At 35.8% G+C, this 17,590-nt stretch overlaps 1 protein-coding gene across 7 annotated transcripts in view; it reads right to left on the bottom strand.

The window, feature by feature from the left end:
- Window positions 1-3,698: 3,698 nt before the first annotated feature.
- The window catches only part of LOC127877308 (band 4.1-like protein 4A), a 75,909-nt gene continuing 62,017 nt past the window's right edge, over window positions 3,699-17,590 (bottom strand). For 4 of the 7 annotated variants that reach the window (XM_052423022.1, XM_052423024.1, XM_052423026.1 and 1 more), the window contains 3 exons: window positions 13,883-14,005; window positions 11,378-12,281; window positions 3,699-4,523 (listed from right to left, as the gene is read on the bottom strand). In XM_052423022.1, coding sequence (XP_052278982.1) covers window positions 4,089-4,523; window positions 11,378-12,281; window positions 13,883-14,005 — 1,462 coding nt within the window. In that variant the 3' untranslated portion in view covers window positions 3,699-4,088. Of the gene's footprint in view, window positions 4,524-9,904; window positions 9,957-11,377; window positions 12,282-13,882; window positions 14,006-17,590 lie in introns of all 7 variants that reach the window. The other 3 variants (XM_052423025.1, XM_052423027.1, XM_052423028.1) reach the window with 2 other exon arrangements.

The following is a 17,590-nucleotide window of genomic DNA, read 5'->3' as shown; positions in this document are numbered from 1 at the left end:
GCCTGTTTTTGTTTTTAATATTATTATCATTGCGTTTTGTAACAGGTTACTCATATTTAGTGTTTATAAAAATTAAATACGTCACTGGATCAACTTCTCTATCCTGTTTTTTCTTCAGTACTCAACATTAAATTGTTTCTTACAATTATGTAGTGAAGAGACAATTATACAATGCCAGGTAGAAGGTTCTTCTTATGGTTTTCAACATTACAACATACAATGTATTTTTATTTCCACTCCTAAATATTAATGGATTGTAACTTTTCAACTGCTTCTGATGATTATTTGTGCATTACCAGAATTCAAGTGTTGTGAATCACACATGATTGTAGAACATAGGGCATGGTCACAATTTATGTTAGAAGATAAAATATATGGAAGGAGAGTTTATGCTCCCCATATATATGGGTAGCATATAGTTGTCAGTTTGTAGTTCCTTCCTTCCTTTCTTCACACTTTTGTTACAGTTTCTCATAGCGCCTTCAATATTTTACCGATCTCGTACATATTTGGCTTTTAGGTACCCTGCATGACCTCTACCTTTTGATAAGGTTTGACGTCACTGGGGTCAAGGTCAAGGTGACCGAGGCATATAATAGATTTTCCGACACTTTTGTTACAGTTTCTCATAGCTCCTTCAATATTTTACCGATCTCTTACATATTTGGCATGTAGGTACCTTGCATGGACCTCTACCTTTTGCTGAGGTTTGATGTCACTGGGATCAAGGTCATCGAGGCTAATAATAGATTTTCCATCACACTTGTTACAGTTTCTCAAAGCGCCTTCGACATTTTACTCTTACATATTTGGGGTCAAGGTCACCGAGGCTAATAATAGATTTTCCTTCAAACATTTGTTAGTTACTTATAGCCCCTTCAATATTTTACCGATCTCTTACATATTTGGCATGTAGGTATCTTGCATGGATCTCAACCTTTTGATGAGGTTTGACGTCACTGTGCTAAAGGTCAAGGTCACTGAGGCTATTAATAGATTTTCCGTCACACTTGTTAAAGTTTCTCATAGCCCCTTCAATATTTTACCGATCTCTTACATATTTTGCATGTCGGTACCTTGCATGGACCACTACCTTTTGATGAGGTTTGATGTCACTGGGGTCAAAGTCACCGAGGCTAATAATAGATTTTCAAGGTCGCACTTTTTTCCACACAATTAACCCATATATTCACACAGCATCATTAGGGAGCATCCATCAGTTTTACTGTTATTTTTGGTTTTCTGGCATGGATACGAATTATAATCCTGAAACACCAAGCCATTTGTTACACATATAACAAGAGCACCGCATAACGGGTGCCACTCTCGGCTGCGAAAGCATGTCAGAAATTGACCTAGTGACCCAAAATGGGTGTGGCGTGTCGAACTCGTCAAGGTGCAACTACATATGAAGTTTCATAGTTGTAGGTGGAAGCACTTTGATTTTAGAGCCTATGTTAAAGTTTGATATTAGAGGTCACAGTGACCTTGACCTTTGACCTAGTGACCCAAATATGTGTGGCGTGTATAACTCATCAAGGTGCAACTACAAATGAAGTTTCAAAGTTGTAGGTGGAAGCACTTTGATTTTAGAGCCTATGTTAAAGTTTGATATTAGAGGTCACAGTGACCTTGACCATTGACCTAGTGACCCAAAATGGGTGTGGCGTGTAGAACTCATCAAGATGCATCTACATATGAAGTGTAGGTGGAAGCACTTTGATTTTAGAGGCAATGTTAAGGTTTTTGTTAGAATTTATATTAGAGGCCACAGTGACCTTGACCTTTGACCTAGTTACCCAAAAATGGGTGTGGCATGTAGAACTCATCAAGGTGCAACTACATATGAAGTTTCAAAGTTGTAGGTGGAAGCACTTTGATTTTAGAGCCTATGTTAAATTTTGATATTAGAGGTCACAGTGACCTTGACCTAGTGACCCAAAAATGGGTGTGGCGTGTAGAACTTATCAAGGTGCATCTAAATATGAAGTTTCAAAGTTGTTGGTGGAAGCACTTTGATTTTAGAGCCAATGTTAAGGTTTTAGCACGACACCTACGGCAGACGAGCTAGCTATGGCAATAGCTCAGGTTTTCTCCGAAAACAGCCTCGCTAAAAATCTGCATAAATGTGCAAGATGACATGGTCTTGTATAACTGGGAAACATGGTAAGGTCCAATAAAACAAGAGCAGTGTTTGTTAAACACAATGCCCCCTACTGCTCTTTGAAGACGCACAACAGCTATTTTAGAAAAAAAAGACCTTTTACCTTGAAGGATGATCTTGAGCTTGACCTTTCACCACTCAAAATTTGCAGCTCCATGAGATACATGTGCATGCCAAATATCAAGTTGCTTTCTTCAATATTGCAAAATTTATGACCAACCTTAACGTTTGGGACAGACACACACATACAATAACAGACAGACAGACAGACAGGCCAAAAACAATAAACCCCCGATCATTTGATCCTGGGGCATAAAAATTAACTCTGGCAAACATACTTTAAACTCATCAAAAATCTTTAAAACAGTTATACTTTTCTCTATTGAATATCAACACTTATTATTAAAGTTAACACATGAATTTGATTGTAATGCACTTGTAGCTGCTAAGTATTAACAATAGCACCGCATAACGGGCTCCGCGCTCGGCTGCGAATGCTTGTCAGATTTTTTATTTTTTTAGAGGTCACAGTGACCTTGACCTAGTGACCCAAAAATGGGTGTGGTGTGTAGAACTCATCAAAGTGCATCTACATAATATGAAGTTTCAAAGTTGTAGGTGGAAGCACTTTGATGTTAGAGGAAAATGTCAAGGTTTTAGCACGCCGGATGGGGGACAACGAGCTGGCTATGACAATACCTTGGGTTTTCTCCGAAAACAGCCGAGCTAAAAATTATATATTTAAATGTTGTACACTGCATTATAAAGATAACAGAGGGGATAATCACATGACAAACCAGATGGCAACGTCCATGCCGAGGCAGGTATTTTTCGTCGTTTTATACCCTTTATTTCACGTATTAATTTTTTTTATTCAGCTCACTTTCCAACCATATTAGTAAGAAAGTTACTGGCTTTTATTTCATAGTAATATTTGCTCTATATCTCGACTTTACTCGGTGCAAAATTTCTTAGTGGGATGACCTAATTAGGGCTCCACTAAGAAAATTTGCGGGAAGTAAAGTCGAGATATAAAGCCAATTTAAATACAAAATAAACGCTCATCACCTTTTTCCCGATATGGCTGGAAAGTGAGCGTCATTTAAAAAATAAACAGAAGCAATAAAGGGTATAAAACAGGGAACAATAACTCGGTATGAACGTCGCCACCTTGACTAGCACGTGATTTCCCCCTCTGGATAAGGTGCATGAGAATATATGCTGACAACTTTGGGTATACAGACACACTGATGTAAAGGCATCCATGGTTATTCCAGTATACACCTTTTTTCTTTCAACAGCCCAGTATAACAATATATTATGCTCTTTTTATTGGTCTCTTTCACCAACTAAATCTATTGATTCCTAACAAAGACTTTACCTTATTATCCCTTCACGAAAGGTAAGGATACTGAATTGGCGTTGTACGTCTGTCGCATAATTTATTTTTAGCGGGGGATATCATTTTTAAAAAAATAATTTTTTTATATAGCTATCAAGTTTAAAGACAGCAACAACTAAACATGAAGGTTAATAATTATATGTACATTTTATTACAAAACTTGTTAGAAAACAATGAGACAAAAATAGTAAAACAAGGCCTTTGATAATAATAAAGGTGCAATATACATATTTTACAAAAAATATTGCCAGCTTCACTTTGAGCTCAGGTGAGCTATTAAACATTTGCAAAAGCAGCTTGTTTGGCACACAAGCTATACAGTGAAGGAAGATCACAGTTGAAGCTTCAAATTATTTATAAATAGTACATAACAATATCAAGATCAGTGTATTTTGTATTTATGTTATAGTAATAAAAATAAGAAAACAAGATCATAACTTTGTTATGCATGGCATTCAATGCAACAGTACTGGTCATCACAATTAAAAACATAAATATATTTTGCAAATAAAAAAAAATAGTTTACAGTTCTGTCCACCTTTCTGAATTCCCAAATGCTGGTGCACGTGTTTTACTAAATGTTGATGCTGCATTGTTGTTGACTCTAGAAACATCATTATTGTTTATATGGTTATCATCATACTTGACTGGTTTTCTTGGAGAGCTGCGGTTTGAGTTTGGATTGGAGAGACTCAGACTGTGCAGAGAACTGATGGCACTGTCTGGGGAGCGGAAAGTGGTTGGGGAAACTGGCGTCTCGATATTAAGATCTCTTGGATTCCCTGCCATGCTTCTTGAGACTGATTGTTTATTGGGGGATGTCATGTGATAACTGGGAATATTCCCATTGGTTGCTGGTGATCTGGTTCCCTGTTTGGATGACTGTGACTGGGGCTGAGTATTTTTCACAGGGGATGAAACAGGGGACCGAGTGTTTGAAGAGATAGAAACTTCTCTCTGGAATAGACATTGAAGTAGTGTTATATACTTGCAGAAAAGATCTGGCAGCAACAATCTGTTAAACCATCTTTGTGTTATTCTATGCTCTCTACAACTATAGTACATCATGCAGAATTATTGGTTTTCTTACAGCAAATATGTTCAACAAAATTCCATTTGCAATAAGTAATTTATAAAACATAAATGTTGGTTACATTACTTATGAGTGTGCATCTTATCATTCCAGATTTAAAAGTTTCTTTTGAACGACTAATGCATTCAAAATAACAATTATAGAATTTTAGCATGCTTTGCAAAACATAATTTTGTTTACATAACTATACACATTCAGCACATTACATTACGTAATACCTATACAACTCAAATTATTCTACATAAAATATTATAATAGGAACTTTTACTTGCACAAAAACACAACAGAACGTACAAAAAGCTGTGCTTTATTAAATATGGTAAATGTATATAAACAATTTTCCTGAACCAGTATTTGGTTTCATAAGCAATCAAAATATCACTTGATCACTGCTCTAGTTGAATAGAATGTATTATAACCCGGCAATCAAATGGCAGATCATAATCTCTTTCAAGAGGGCCAAGATGGCCCTAGTTCGCTCACCTGAGAGGAGTCAGTTAATTCAATCTTTACCTAATGTCAAACATGACCTAGATATTGACCAGACAAACATCCTGGTCAAGTTTCATCATTATTGAACCAAAACTCTGGCGAAGGGAGTGTTTTTGTTTTTGTAAGATTTGAAATGGTGACCTATATTTTGAGTTGACCACCCAAACATCAAACTTTGCTTACAAGGATTTTGTATGATATAATGACTTTGGACAATCTAAGGGCAATAATTATGGCATTAATTATGTGATTTTGCTCATCATCAAACTTGACTGAGATCTTTCAGCAACTTTGATAAAGAATGCTTGAGAAATGTGAATGCTATAGTGTTTACAAAGCAAATGTGGACGGACGGAGAGCGGACAAAGACCAATCCTAAAACCTCACGGGTGAGCTAAAAAGTGTGTTTCACAGATCTGAGCCATTTTCCAACTTGTCTAAGAAATCAATAAAACCAATGTATTGACTAAGTTTCACGATGATTAGGCAAAAAATGTGACTTCTATAGTGTTCGATCACAAGTTTTCTCTCTATATAGTCACATAAGGAAAACTGCCCCACCCGTCTGGCAGCCATGTTTATTGACGTATCGGGACCATTTGCAAACTCATCTGACATATATATAAACAAATCTATTCACCAACTTTCATGATGATAGGGCAAAAAATGTGACTTCTAGAGTGTTCACATGCTTTTTTGTTACTATATAAATATAAGAAAACTGCCCCCCCCCCCCAGCAGCCATGTTGTTAAACTGACCGGAACCATTTTCCTACTCAACTCTCGTATCAAGGAAACAAATGTTCTGACCAAATTTCATGAAAATTGGGCAAAAAATGTGACTACTAGAGTGTTCACATGTTTTCACTAAATACATATAGAGAAAAATGCCCACGCCTACTCGCGGCCATGTTTTTTCACCGATCTGGACCATTTTCGAACTTGTCTGACATATCAATAAAACCAATGTTTTAATTAACTTTCATGATGATTGGGCAAAAATTGTGATTTCTAGAGTGTTTAGAAGGTTTCTCTATAGCCATATAAGGAAAACTGCCCTGCCCACTGGCGGCCATGTTTTTCAATGGACCGGAACCACTTTTGAACTCAACTAACATATCATTAACACAGACATATAGACAAAGTAACATGAAGATTGGGCATTAAATGTGACTTCTACAGTGTTTACAAGCTTTTTCTCTTTTTTTTACCTAGTGACCTAGTTTTTGACCCAACATGACCCAGTTTCAAACTCGATCAAGATTTCATTGGGACAAATCTTCTGACCAAGTTTCATGAAGATCGGAAAATAAATGTGGCCTCTAGAGTGTTTACGAACAAATGTGGACGGACGGACAACGGACAAAGACCAGTCACAAAAGCTCACCTGAGCAATCAGGTGAGTTAAAACAAGAGCTGTCACCATAGGATGACATATGCCCCCTATAAACTTTTTAATAGAAGTTATAGCATTTTTCGAAACCTAAATGCAGATTTTGAAACCTAAAAGCGGACCCTAAGTTCAAGGTCAAGGTCACAGGGGTCAAAATTTGTGTGCGTATGAAAGGCCATATCCATATAAACATGCATACCAAATATGAAGGTTATATCTCAAGGGAAATAGAAGTTATGACCATTTTTCGAAACCTAAACGCAGTTTTCGAAACCTAAACATGGACCCTAACTTCAAGGTAAAGGTCACAGGGGTTAACAATTGTGTGCGTAGGGAAAGGCCTTGTCCATATACACATGCATACCAAATATGAAGGTTATATCTCAAGGGACATAGAAGATATGAGCATTTTTGGAAACCTAAATGCAAAGTTTGACAGAAAGACGGACAGACAGACAGACAGACAGACAGTCCAATCACTATATGCCCCCTTTTCTTCGAAAGGGGGCATAAAAACATCCAACCTCGAATAACAATTAACACATAAATGAAACACAACTACACTGTATTATTATGAAAACATTAATAATCAAAGAGGAGTAACTACTGTATTCTTAAATGCAATATTTAGAAGAGTTGTCTCACATGTTACATGACCTTAATTCATGATTGTTTGCAAGCCTTTTTACTATATAAATATAAGGAAAACTGCCACATCCACCTTGCAACCATGTTTTTCAACAGACCGGAAACATTTTCAAACTTAACTCACGTATCTAGGAAAAAAATTCTGACAAAATTTCATGAAAATTGGGCAAAAAATGTGACTTCTAGAGTGTTGACATGTTTTCACTATATACATATAAAGAACAATGCCCAGGCCACTGGCGGCCATGTTTTTTCACCGATCTGGACCATTTTCGAACTCGTCCGACATATTAATAAAACCGATGTTTTGACCAACTTTCATGATGATTGGACTAAAATTGTGACTTCCAGAGTGTTTACAAGGTTTCTCTATAGCCAAATAAGGAAAACTGCCCCGTCCACTGGCGGCCATGTTTTTCAATGGACCAGAACCACTTTTGAACTCAAACAACATATCATTAAGACAAACATTTTGACAAAGTTACATGAAGATTGGGCATGAAATGTGACTTCTACAGTGTTTACAAGTTTTTTGTTTTTTTTTACCTAGTGACCTAGTTTTTGACACGGCACGATCCAGTTTCGAACTCGACCGAGATTTCATTGGAACGAAGATTCTGACTAAGTTTCATGAAGATTGGAAATAAATGTGGCCACTAGAGTGTTTACGAACAAATGTTAACGGACGGACGACGGACAAAGACAGGTCACAAAAGCTCACCTGAGTAATCATGTGAGCTAAAAATTTAACAATTAACATGCACAACTATTAAAATTCCTTTTTAAATCTAAGCAATCACATGGCTAAAGGAAAAACATATACACAAAAATACCCAGGTTACTAGCAAATATTCCATAAGGTATGGAGAATAAATTTTGGTGAATCACATGTAAAACAAGGGGAGATAATATTAAATTATTTGTGTCTATCGGATATGTTTTTCACATAGAGATGTTATAATCAGCATCTGAAAAGAGAGATGATAAGGATCACTAATAGAGAGTCCTCTACATAAATGTTTACTCTTGTATGGTCTACACTATGTAAGGAGAATTACATAATAAATAATTGTTAATGTAAAGACGAAAAAATATTAGTCTTTATTTCTTTTACATTATTTTAAACTTATCCCAAAACAGTGACTATAAACAACAATAAAAACATCAACCTTACAATTACATTGAAGCTTAGTGAAATTTTTAAAGGATTGAAACAGATTTATAACAATTTTGTTTAAATGGGCTTAAATTAGATTTAAGTTAACCCTTTGCCGCTTAGATAAGTATTTTGACATGTTTGTAGTCCCTTAGAAAGTTATATTTGATAAAAGACCTTTCTTACTAGATTCAAGTTTTAAAGGTTTCATTTCCAACCTTTAGATACTGATGAGCAGAAAACATCATAAAACCTGAACAGACTGACTGCGAGTTACTTGCAGGCTGTTCTGGTTTAATGCTGGTTGCAAAAGCCATTTTCACTTTGCTTCTTATGGGGGAAAGGGTTGACAGATTTATAAAGGGAAAATGATTCTTTAAGTTATATCTAGGTATTTTGTTCACAAAATTTAGCAAATAATTTAATGACAAACTAGCTGCAGTTTTTGCAATTATTGTTTTTGGTACAGTTATCCAAGAACAGCGTTAGGCCATAAGGCGCTCACCCGAGACATCAAAGAAGTGAACCGTTCTGAGCAGGTAGCATTCAGAAGGTTTAGCAATAGACTTAGTGAACCGTTCTGAGCAGGCAGCATTCAGAAGGTTTAGCAATAGACTTAGTGAACCGTTCTGAGCAGGTAGCATTCAGAAGGTTTAGCAATAGACTTAGTGAACCGTTCTGAGCAGGTAGCATTCAGAAGGTTTAGCAATAGACTTAGTGAACCGTTCTGAGCAGGTAGCATTCAGAAGGTTTAGCAATAGACTTATCAGGAAAACTCCCAGAACACATTGCAGCCATGCCTTTAAACGAACCACAATCATTTTCAATCACCATTGGGAAAAACGTTCAAACCAAGTATCATGAGATTGGGATTTAAATTTTGCATCAAGAGCGTGTACCAAGTTTTACCAAGTGACCTTTTTCTTGACCCCATGTGACCCAGTCCTAAACTCGGCTAAGATATTATTGGGAAAATGTTCTCACCAAGTTTAATGAAGATTAGAAAATAAATATGGCCTCTATTGACCTAGTTTTTTTACCAAACATGATCCAGTCTCGAACTCAGCCGAGATAATATTGGAACAAAATGTTCTGACATAATTTCGAAACGATTTGGCAATAAATGTGGCCTCTAGTTTGTTCACAAGCTTTTTTCTATAATTTAATTTAGTAGTCTTATTCAACATTGTATCTTGTTAATTAAGTTTTCAGGATAGTGCCTTTATAATTTTCACAATGTAAATAATAACGCCCAACAATTGACAAAAGGCAATCACAAAATCTCAGCATGAGCACATCCTGCTCCCTTGAGCTAAAAATTAACTATTCAATAATTGATTTCATGTTTTAAAAATAATATTTACAAATTATTCAATTTAAAGTCACACAACAAATGCACAAATTAAAAAATGTACTACAAACGATGAAGACTGAAAGTTATTAATATTTGTGAGAACAGACTTCAGAATGCTGTGTGAGAGATGGGGATTGTACATGTAAACATGAAAGCACAGCACAGCAAAGGAACAGACAGAGGGAGGACTGCTCATTCAAACCTGTTTATATTAAGATGGGATTTGGTCCATAGTCAGATGTGAATCTCCGCGCCTAAAAGTGCATAACATGCAAAATCACTAGCTCTGAGTTCTAAAGAACAAGAATATAGGCAGCTGCATAAGGCATGGCATAGGCTGTTTTTTTTAATCTCTTGTGTATTAATTGTTGGCCAAGTTTAGTCTCCCCCACCCACCTTCCCAGTGAATGCTGATTCAAAAAGTCATACTTAATTTAGCAATAAATGCTCCTTTTTTCAAATAAATTATGTTAACGTGGTAAAAACAGTATGGACATTTTTAATACCAAATTGGGTGATACAAATACATGTATATAATAATATGTCTCTTGACATAAAGAATGACAAGATAAACTGTTCAGATTTGAGATGTTAATGCAAAATGGTTCTCATGGCATATGCTTCCATCATGGCGCCAGACCAGCCCCCGCAATCACAGTCAGGTCAAGAACTACGCTGTAAATTATTGTCACAAAAGGTCTTGTGGTAGCATAAAAGGACAGGAGAGCTCCTGACCAGACTGCATGAATGCACAGGTAGGTCTGTTGCACCTTTCACTGGCCACCTATAGATACACGCATTTTCATATGTTGTGGCTCAGCAAGTGTGTAATGCAAGATAAATAATCCTTCAGGTCTAAGGACCTTCTTAATACTAGTCCTGGTTAACATACGTACGTAGACATATTTTATTCAATAATAACCACAACTCAAAATGGAAACAGGAGCAAAAAAGTGAAGTATTTTCAAGTCTTTTCATTAGATCTACAAAATGCACTATTAAAGACCATAACGTATCTTATAAACAGTGCAATAATTTGAATATTACTAATAATTGAATATACAAGCATATCTAACTGGTTTTTAATTTAGAAAATCTAAAGTACACTATAAATTTCAAGAATTATATTATCTTACAAGAGATCGTCACAAACATAACTAATATCTGCACCACTTGGTGACATGTGTTCGATCGCAAAAAGTCACCAAAATATTATCATTTGGCATGACAAGTTCTACTGCATTCATCTGCAAGGTTTTATGGCCATATCCGATCATAAAAATGCACATTGAAAGTGACACCAGATAAGCGAAAACAGGGAACACATCTGATATAAAATAGCGCTGTAAAATGTACTGTCCTTAAATTTTACAGTAATAAATTGAAAAAACCTGTATGTATGAAAAAATAGAGTCGAGGCAAATTATTATTTTGGCTCAAAATGGGGATGTGAGAGAACTTTGAGTGTGAGAAAACTTACAGCATAAACTCCATGGGTTAACATATTTTAAGTTTCAATTTTTTTATTAGCTTGACAATTGTTGTAGTGGTTCTGTCAAAATACTATTTAATCAGAGATTGCAAAGGAATGACCAACCAGCAAACCAATCAAATCCAAGTGACTCCAGGTTTACAACTAAAAATCAAGATGAGTAATAACAAAAGGAAAGAGTACCTGTTGTCCATGATGGACCGACTCCGAGTGGGGCTGCTCTGATCGTACCCCACCCGCCTGCCCATTACCCACATATTGCCACTTGGGCTGCAGGCCCAGTCTATTGTCTGCGTTCAGAGTGTGGGAACCTGCATTCCCCACCATGGAATGTTCCATTATCCCATTTGATGTGGTTGAGCGAACTGGCATCTGATTTTGGCGTTGTGGGGCAACACTGTCTTGGTTGTAGTTCTTTGGTCGGAAATCATGGCTGGAATTCTTCATATTAGAAAGATTGGAATGTTGTGATGGATATTGCAGGCTCGGATTGACAGGCTGGTTCCTTTGCAATGAATCACCCTGGGTGTAGAACATTCTGTTGGAATGCATATCAAAAGCGGACTGATTGCTTGGATTCTGAATATGAGACTGATTCAGGTAGCCATTTTGCATATTGACTCTTGAGGAATTGTTTGTTTTTTCTGGGGCAGAGACATAGTCAAGATTGCTCTGATGGTCAGAGGAATTGCCACTATGAGATCCATATTGAGGAAGAATACCGTTAATGCTGGTACTATTGTAATTTATCACAGGTTGAACTCCATTCATTTGCCCTCTGGAGGGTGCAGTTGCGTTTGAATTGTAAGAAGATTGCTGATTGGTGGACACAAATCCCATTCCTTTGTACGGACTGCCACTCTGATTGGTTGCTGCATAGCCATGCCCTTTGTAAGGTGAATTTTGATTGGTCGAAACATCAGACTGGTTCAAATTTGGCCGCCTGGTCCCTGCAGGGCTGCTGTACAGTCTGGCTATTGCATCCTGGGTACCAAACATCCTCCCAATGGGGCCTCTCACTAAACTAGGGGCAGAAACCCCTGGATTGCTACTACTGTGAGAGCTGTTCAAACCTGAGTCGTGGTTTCTGAAATAATAAGATGATTTGGAATATTAATAGACTTGAACATGATGCTAAAAATATGGCTTATTTCAAACCAATACAAAGAAATCAAAAGACAATCTACAGTGCATTTAGTGTCAGTTTATGGAACATGTACCATGTTACATATATTTTCTATATCTGGAAATCCATCATTCTACACATAATTCAAAACCAATTGTTAATTATGTCTTAATACAGAAATTATAATTTCTCAGCACAAGCAATATTCAGACAGAATATCAAATACAGCTACAATCTAATATCAAGTAAATGTGGTAAATGTGGATGTGTAAGTTAAAAGTAAATGCTGGTTATTGCTTGAATACAAAGAAGCCTTGTGTTTAAAAAAATATTGAAACGCTTTTCAATAGGAAACTGTTAACAGTACAGTGTTATGCCTGAACATTCATTAACTGTTCACACATACTGACCAAGACGGTATATTCTACAAATAGCAAGCTCTCATCTGAAGTAAGCTGTAATAAGACCACTGCATCTAGAGCACTATTACTGAAAGTCATGAATACCCCTACATACCGCTTTGACACTGGCGTGCAACAAGAAGTATGGTATTGTAAAAGTTGTATTTCGACATTGGATGTCAATACTAATCTTATTTCAAAACATAATCTCGTATAGGGAAATTTGTTTTTCCTTAAACCTTCAGTGAATGCCTAAATGAAAATGTATTTGGAATTACTGACTTTTATCTAAAATGACTAAGTCTGCAATTTGGGAATCAACTGCAAGTTTGATAAAAATCTAGAAAAGTATGGCAAAATGAAATAATGGCTGTAAGTCAGCCAGTAGAATTCTAAAGAGTCTGCAATTTTGAATTTCGTTCCAGACCATGTTATGTCATACATGATTTGAAAAATGTTAATCAAGTAAATCTAGTTTTAAGAAATCTATCAAATAGACTGAATCCAAGATGGCTACAAGACAGCCATTTAACATAAAAAAGAAGTTCAAAACAAGAAATGCTTAAACTCTGACAAACCCATGAACAACATACCAACCAATATGGCAACTGCAGAATTAATAAACCCTTTAAACTTTAGTTTGTTAGGGTTATAAGAAATTACATTCAGAGCAAAACAACCAATGAAATACGAGCAATATCTAATAATCCAAAGCGTATGAAAAATATGCAATGTCAATTGTGGTGCATGTTTTGTAGATGAAGTTAGTCAAGATTTCTGATAAAGAGATATAACAAAGCAATACAATAGAAGCGTGACTGAATAAGGATAACAAAACATGAACAATAATATGTTTCAATCAACATACAAAGGTTTAAGTAAAAACTATTTCACAGTACGTGTACTTAGTACTAAAGTAAGGTATTATAATTGAATCACTTCAACTGATTGCCTTCAGGGTACTGGAAATTAATGGTGTCATCAAAAGGGAGCAGAGTTGAAATTATGATCAACATTCTTGATGTTAATGTAATACAACTGTGTTGTTAGAATCCTGATGAAACAATTTACTGATGAACATGAATGTTAGAACCTCAACCCAATGAATTTCAATGATTTGATGGGTGACAAAGAAGGATGTGGATGGTTCAAGCGATGTACCTGTCCTCTTCATCATTCTCAGGGTCATGACCTTCACCAATGTCAGAATGACCTTGACCATGAGAAAGGTCATCCATATGTTGACCTTGACCTGTGACAGGCCTGTTTTCCGTGCTGTGCGTGCTATGATGTACAGAAAATATGTTGTATCTTCTATGTTTCAAACTGTGGCTATCCAAGGACCATTTAGTTATGCTATGTTTCTAATTTCTAATACAGTAACAGTGCTTATTAAAACAAAACAACTTTCAATATGCATGATTAAAAATGAATAACAAAAGAAAATGTTTGTTGATTCACCAGTGATAATGATTACAGCAACGTTCGTATAAATCTTATAAAGGAAAAAACAACAATAAACAAATAAAAAAAATATATCAATCTCAATCTAACTGAACTCAAGTCTCTTACCTGTAACTGTTCATATCTTGAAGTAAGAATCACATGGAGAGTAAGTTACATTAACCCATTTATGCCTAGTAGACTCTCCCATCCTCCTAAATTGGATCAATTTATTTCTAAAATTAGGGATGTCTAGTATATTTACATGTGTATTTCTATATTTAGAATATTTTGTACAGAAATTCCTTTAAGCAAACAGCGCAGACCCTGATGAGAAGCCACATCATGCAGCGTCTCATCTGGGTCTACACTGTTTGCCAACGCCTTTTTTCTAGACGCTAGGCATAAATGGGTTAAAATGCACTTATGAAATATAACCACAGGACCATCAATCCAAAGAAAAAGCTGGTTATTTCAGTGACGTTGTTAATAATGTTTAATTGCGTTTTAATGATTCTGAACACAAAATTATTTTCTCAGCATTTCAACTCATAGGAAAGTAACACTTAATACTTCAATGTAAAAATGAAATACACAAATACTATGAGTGAACAATAATAAACAATTTAAAATTCAAAATACATTTATAATGCTAATATATAGTCAATTTCACAAGTTAGGTTAAATGAGTGAACACTAAGATATTTTTATTTCTATCACTATCTAGGTCCATTATGCAAGTGAATAGATATTTATGTGCATGAACAATCATCTTCATATCACATTTAATAGCTGTAAGTATCCTTAGGGTTTCAAATATCTCAATATCAGCATTAAATTTGTTGAAGAACATTATGGTCCAAAAGTAATACAGCCGTAAACATTTTAAACATCCGAAACTGAGAATGTTAACAGACATGTTACAATGTTCTTTTTAAGACAGAGTTTTAAAAAGTTGACATTTTAAGGACCCAATTTTAAGAAGTTGCCATATACTTGTTAAAACACACTTTCCATTGTTTGACAATCATACCATAGAAAACGTTACAATTTTAAAGCATAAGTTCACCTATTCATCAGTTCTTAGTTGCTTTTAATGCCACACCGATTGTTAACATTAAAACTGTTTTATTTAACATAAAGCCATGCAACCACCACATCATGAAAGGCTTATTTTTATTATTATTTTTAAGTCAACATAACTTGAAAAAAAAAATCATAGCCTAAGCTACAAGAAGATGAAAAGTTCACTATATGCTGATGCCCCAGGTGGAATGTTGTTATTGATTCATTGGTCTATTGTAATAAGTCTCAGCCCAAATTAGGTCAAGTCTCAGCCCAAATAAGGTCAAGTCTCAGCCCAAATTAGGTCAAGTCTCAGCCCAAATAAGGTCAAGTCTCAGCCCAAATAAGGTCAAGTCTCAGCCCAAATAAGGTCAAGTCTCAGCCCAAATAAGGTCAAGTCTCAGCCCAAATAAGGTCAAGTCTCAGCCCAAATAAGGTCAAGTCTCAGCCCAAATAAGGTCAAGTCTCAGCCCAAATTAGGTCAAGGTCACAGCAAAAAAGTGCTTATATGTGTTCATACATTACATAAATGCATAGATAAAATCCATATAAGTATCAAATCTTTTGTAGGAAACATTCTTGATGCTTGACAAAAAGGATCATTTTAAGTAAACCAAGATTGTTGACCCTCTCGATAAGTCCAAAAGAAGGTCAATTTTTAGGTCAAAATGCGTTCAGGGGATGTTGGTGTGTTGATAGTGTTCAAAGAAATCATTCGTTCAAGTATTACAGCATTGTAGGACGCCTAGTTGATGATTGACAAATGCATTATTTTGGTTAAACAAAAAATTAGATCTTATTTCAGAGGAAGGTCAATGTCAAACAAATATGAGGTATTAGAGTACTGTATGTGTGGATTGTGTTCAAATGTACCACTTCTGATTTTGTCTCAGTTCAAAAGTAGATCAATGTCAAGGTGAAAATGAGTAAAGGGTGATCTATGTGTTGATAGTGTTCAACAATAACATACATACAAGTATCAAAGCAATGTGGCATACCATATTAATGTTGGATCATTTAGGGTTAACAAAGAATTTGGTTACCTTCTAATTCAGTCAAAATCCAAAATTAGGTCAATCTCAAGGGCGAATGAGGGAAGGTCATGTGGAAATGTTCAGAGAGTTCATAGATGGCATCAATGCATTCTATCAAAGCTTTATAGGAGGCATCATAGATAGTAGATGAAACAAGTCATTCAGGGATAATGTTGGACAGACGGACGGACTAATGGACATATGGACAGGCCTATCACAATATGCCTCTCAGAATAAAAACACATAATAATGCATGAATCATTTTATACTTATAATGATAACATAAATTAGTTTTTGCCATGAGTACAGCTTAAATTTCCCAGTAATACAAATCAACCAGAACCCAAGCTAAGTGACATACAGTTCAAATGGTGTAAAAAAAAGCTGAAACCTTTTACCTTAATACATAAAACCTTCAACCATTGCACAAAGTGAATTACATGTGTACACATACTAATTAATCCCCCAAATAGTTACCCTCCTGAACATTTTAGTTGATTAAATACAAGGTATCAAATAGAGGTAGTTTGACAATCACTGACATGCCTCCACTCCTTGTTAATAAGGACTGACGCCCCAGGTCAAGTATTAGTCTGTTGCCATGGTAACATTATTATTAATCTGAGCAAAATATTACAATTTTTAATTAAAAATTTCCCCAGACATATAAGCAAGATTTTGAGTGCATGCACATGGTGGTGATAGATTATACTATAATAGTAATTTAACTTAAATATGTTATTATTTACACCCAGCCTATTCCATATCATTCAGTTCATATAAAAAGCTTTATCTAGTTTCCATAGACTTATTAACTTTTTGCATTAACGAAATCAAATATTTTTAAACACAAAGCCACCATTCATAATCATCTTTTAACAGAGACTTTCACTCATAAACAAACACACCTGTTTAGTAATTCAAGCCCAGTGACAATATCATGCTTAACTAGAAATGGCGCGGCAGAGGCCGACGCGTATCCCCACGCCGAATGTTTGACCTAGGTGTGCCCCAGGGTTGGTAATGGGGCCATGCATAGCTGAGATTGACCGTATTGTCATAAGAGAAGTTCATCATCAATTAGAAGTGAATTGGTGTAGAAATGAAGAAGTTATAGTAAAAGGCAATTTTGGGTGGGTGTGACATATGTGGGCAGGGCGCCCCAGGGTTGGTAATTGTGCCATGCATAGTTGAGATTGACCGTATTGTCATAAGAGAAGTTCAGTATCAATTTGAAGTGAATCGGTGTAGAAATGAAGAAATTATAGTAAAAGGCAATTTTGGGCGGGTGTGGTCTATGTGGGCGGAGCCCCAGGGTTGGTAATGG

Source organism: Dreissena polymorpha, chromosome 4 (assembly GCF_020536995.1).
Source record: "Dreissena polymorpha isolate Duluth1 chromosome 4, UMN_Dpol_1.0, whole genome shotgun sequence".
Classification (NCBI taxonomy): Eukaryota; Metazoa; Mollusca; class Bivalvia; order Myida; family Dreissenidae; genus Dreissena; species Dreissena polymorpha.
The sequence above is the reverse complement of the archived record's forward strand: the minus strand, read 5'-3'. Positions and strand labels throughout refer to the sequence as shown.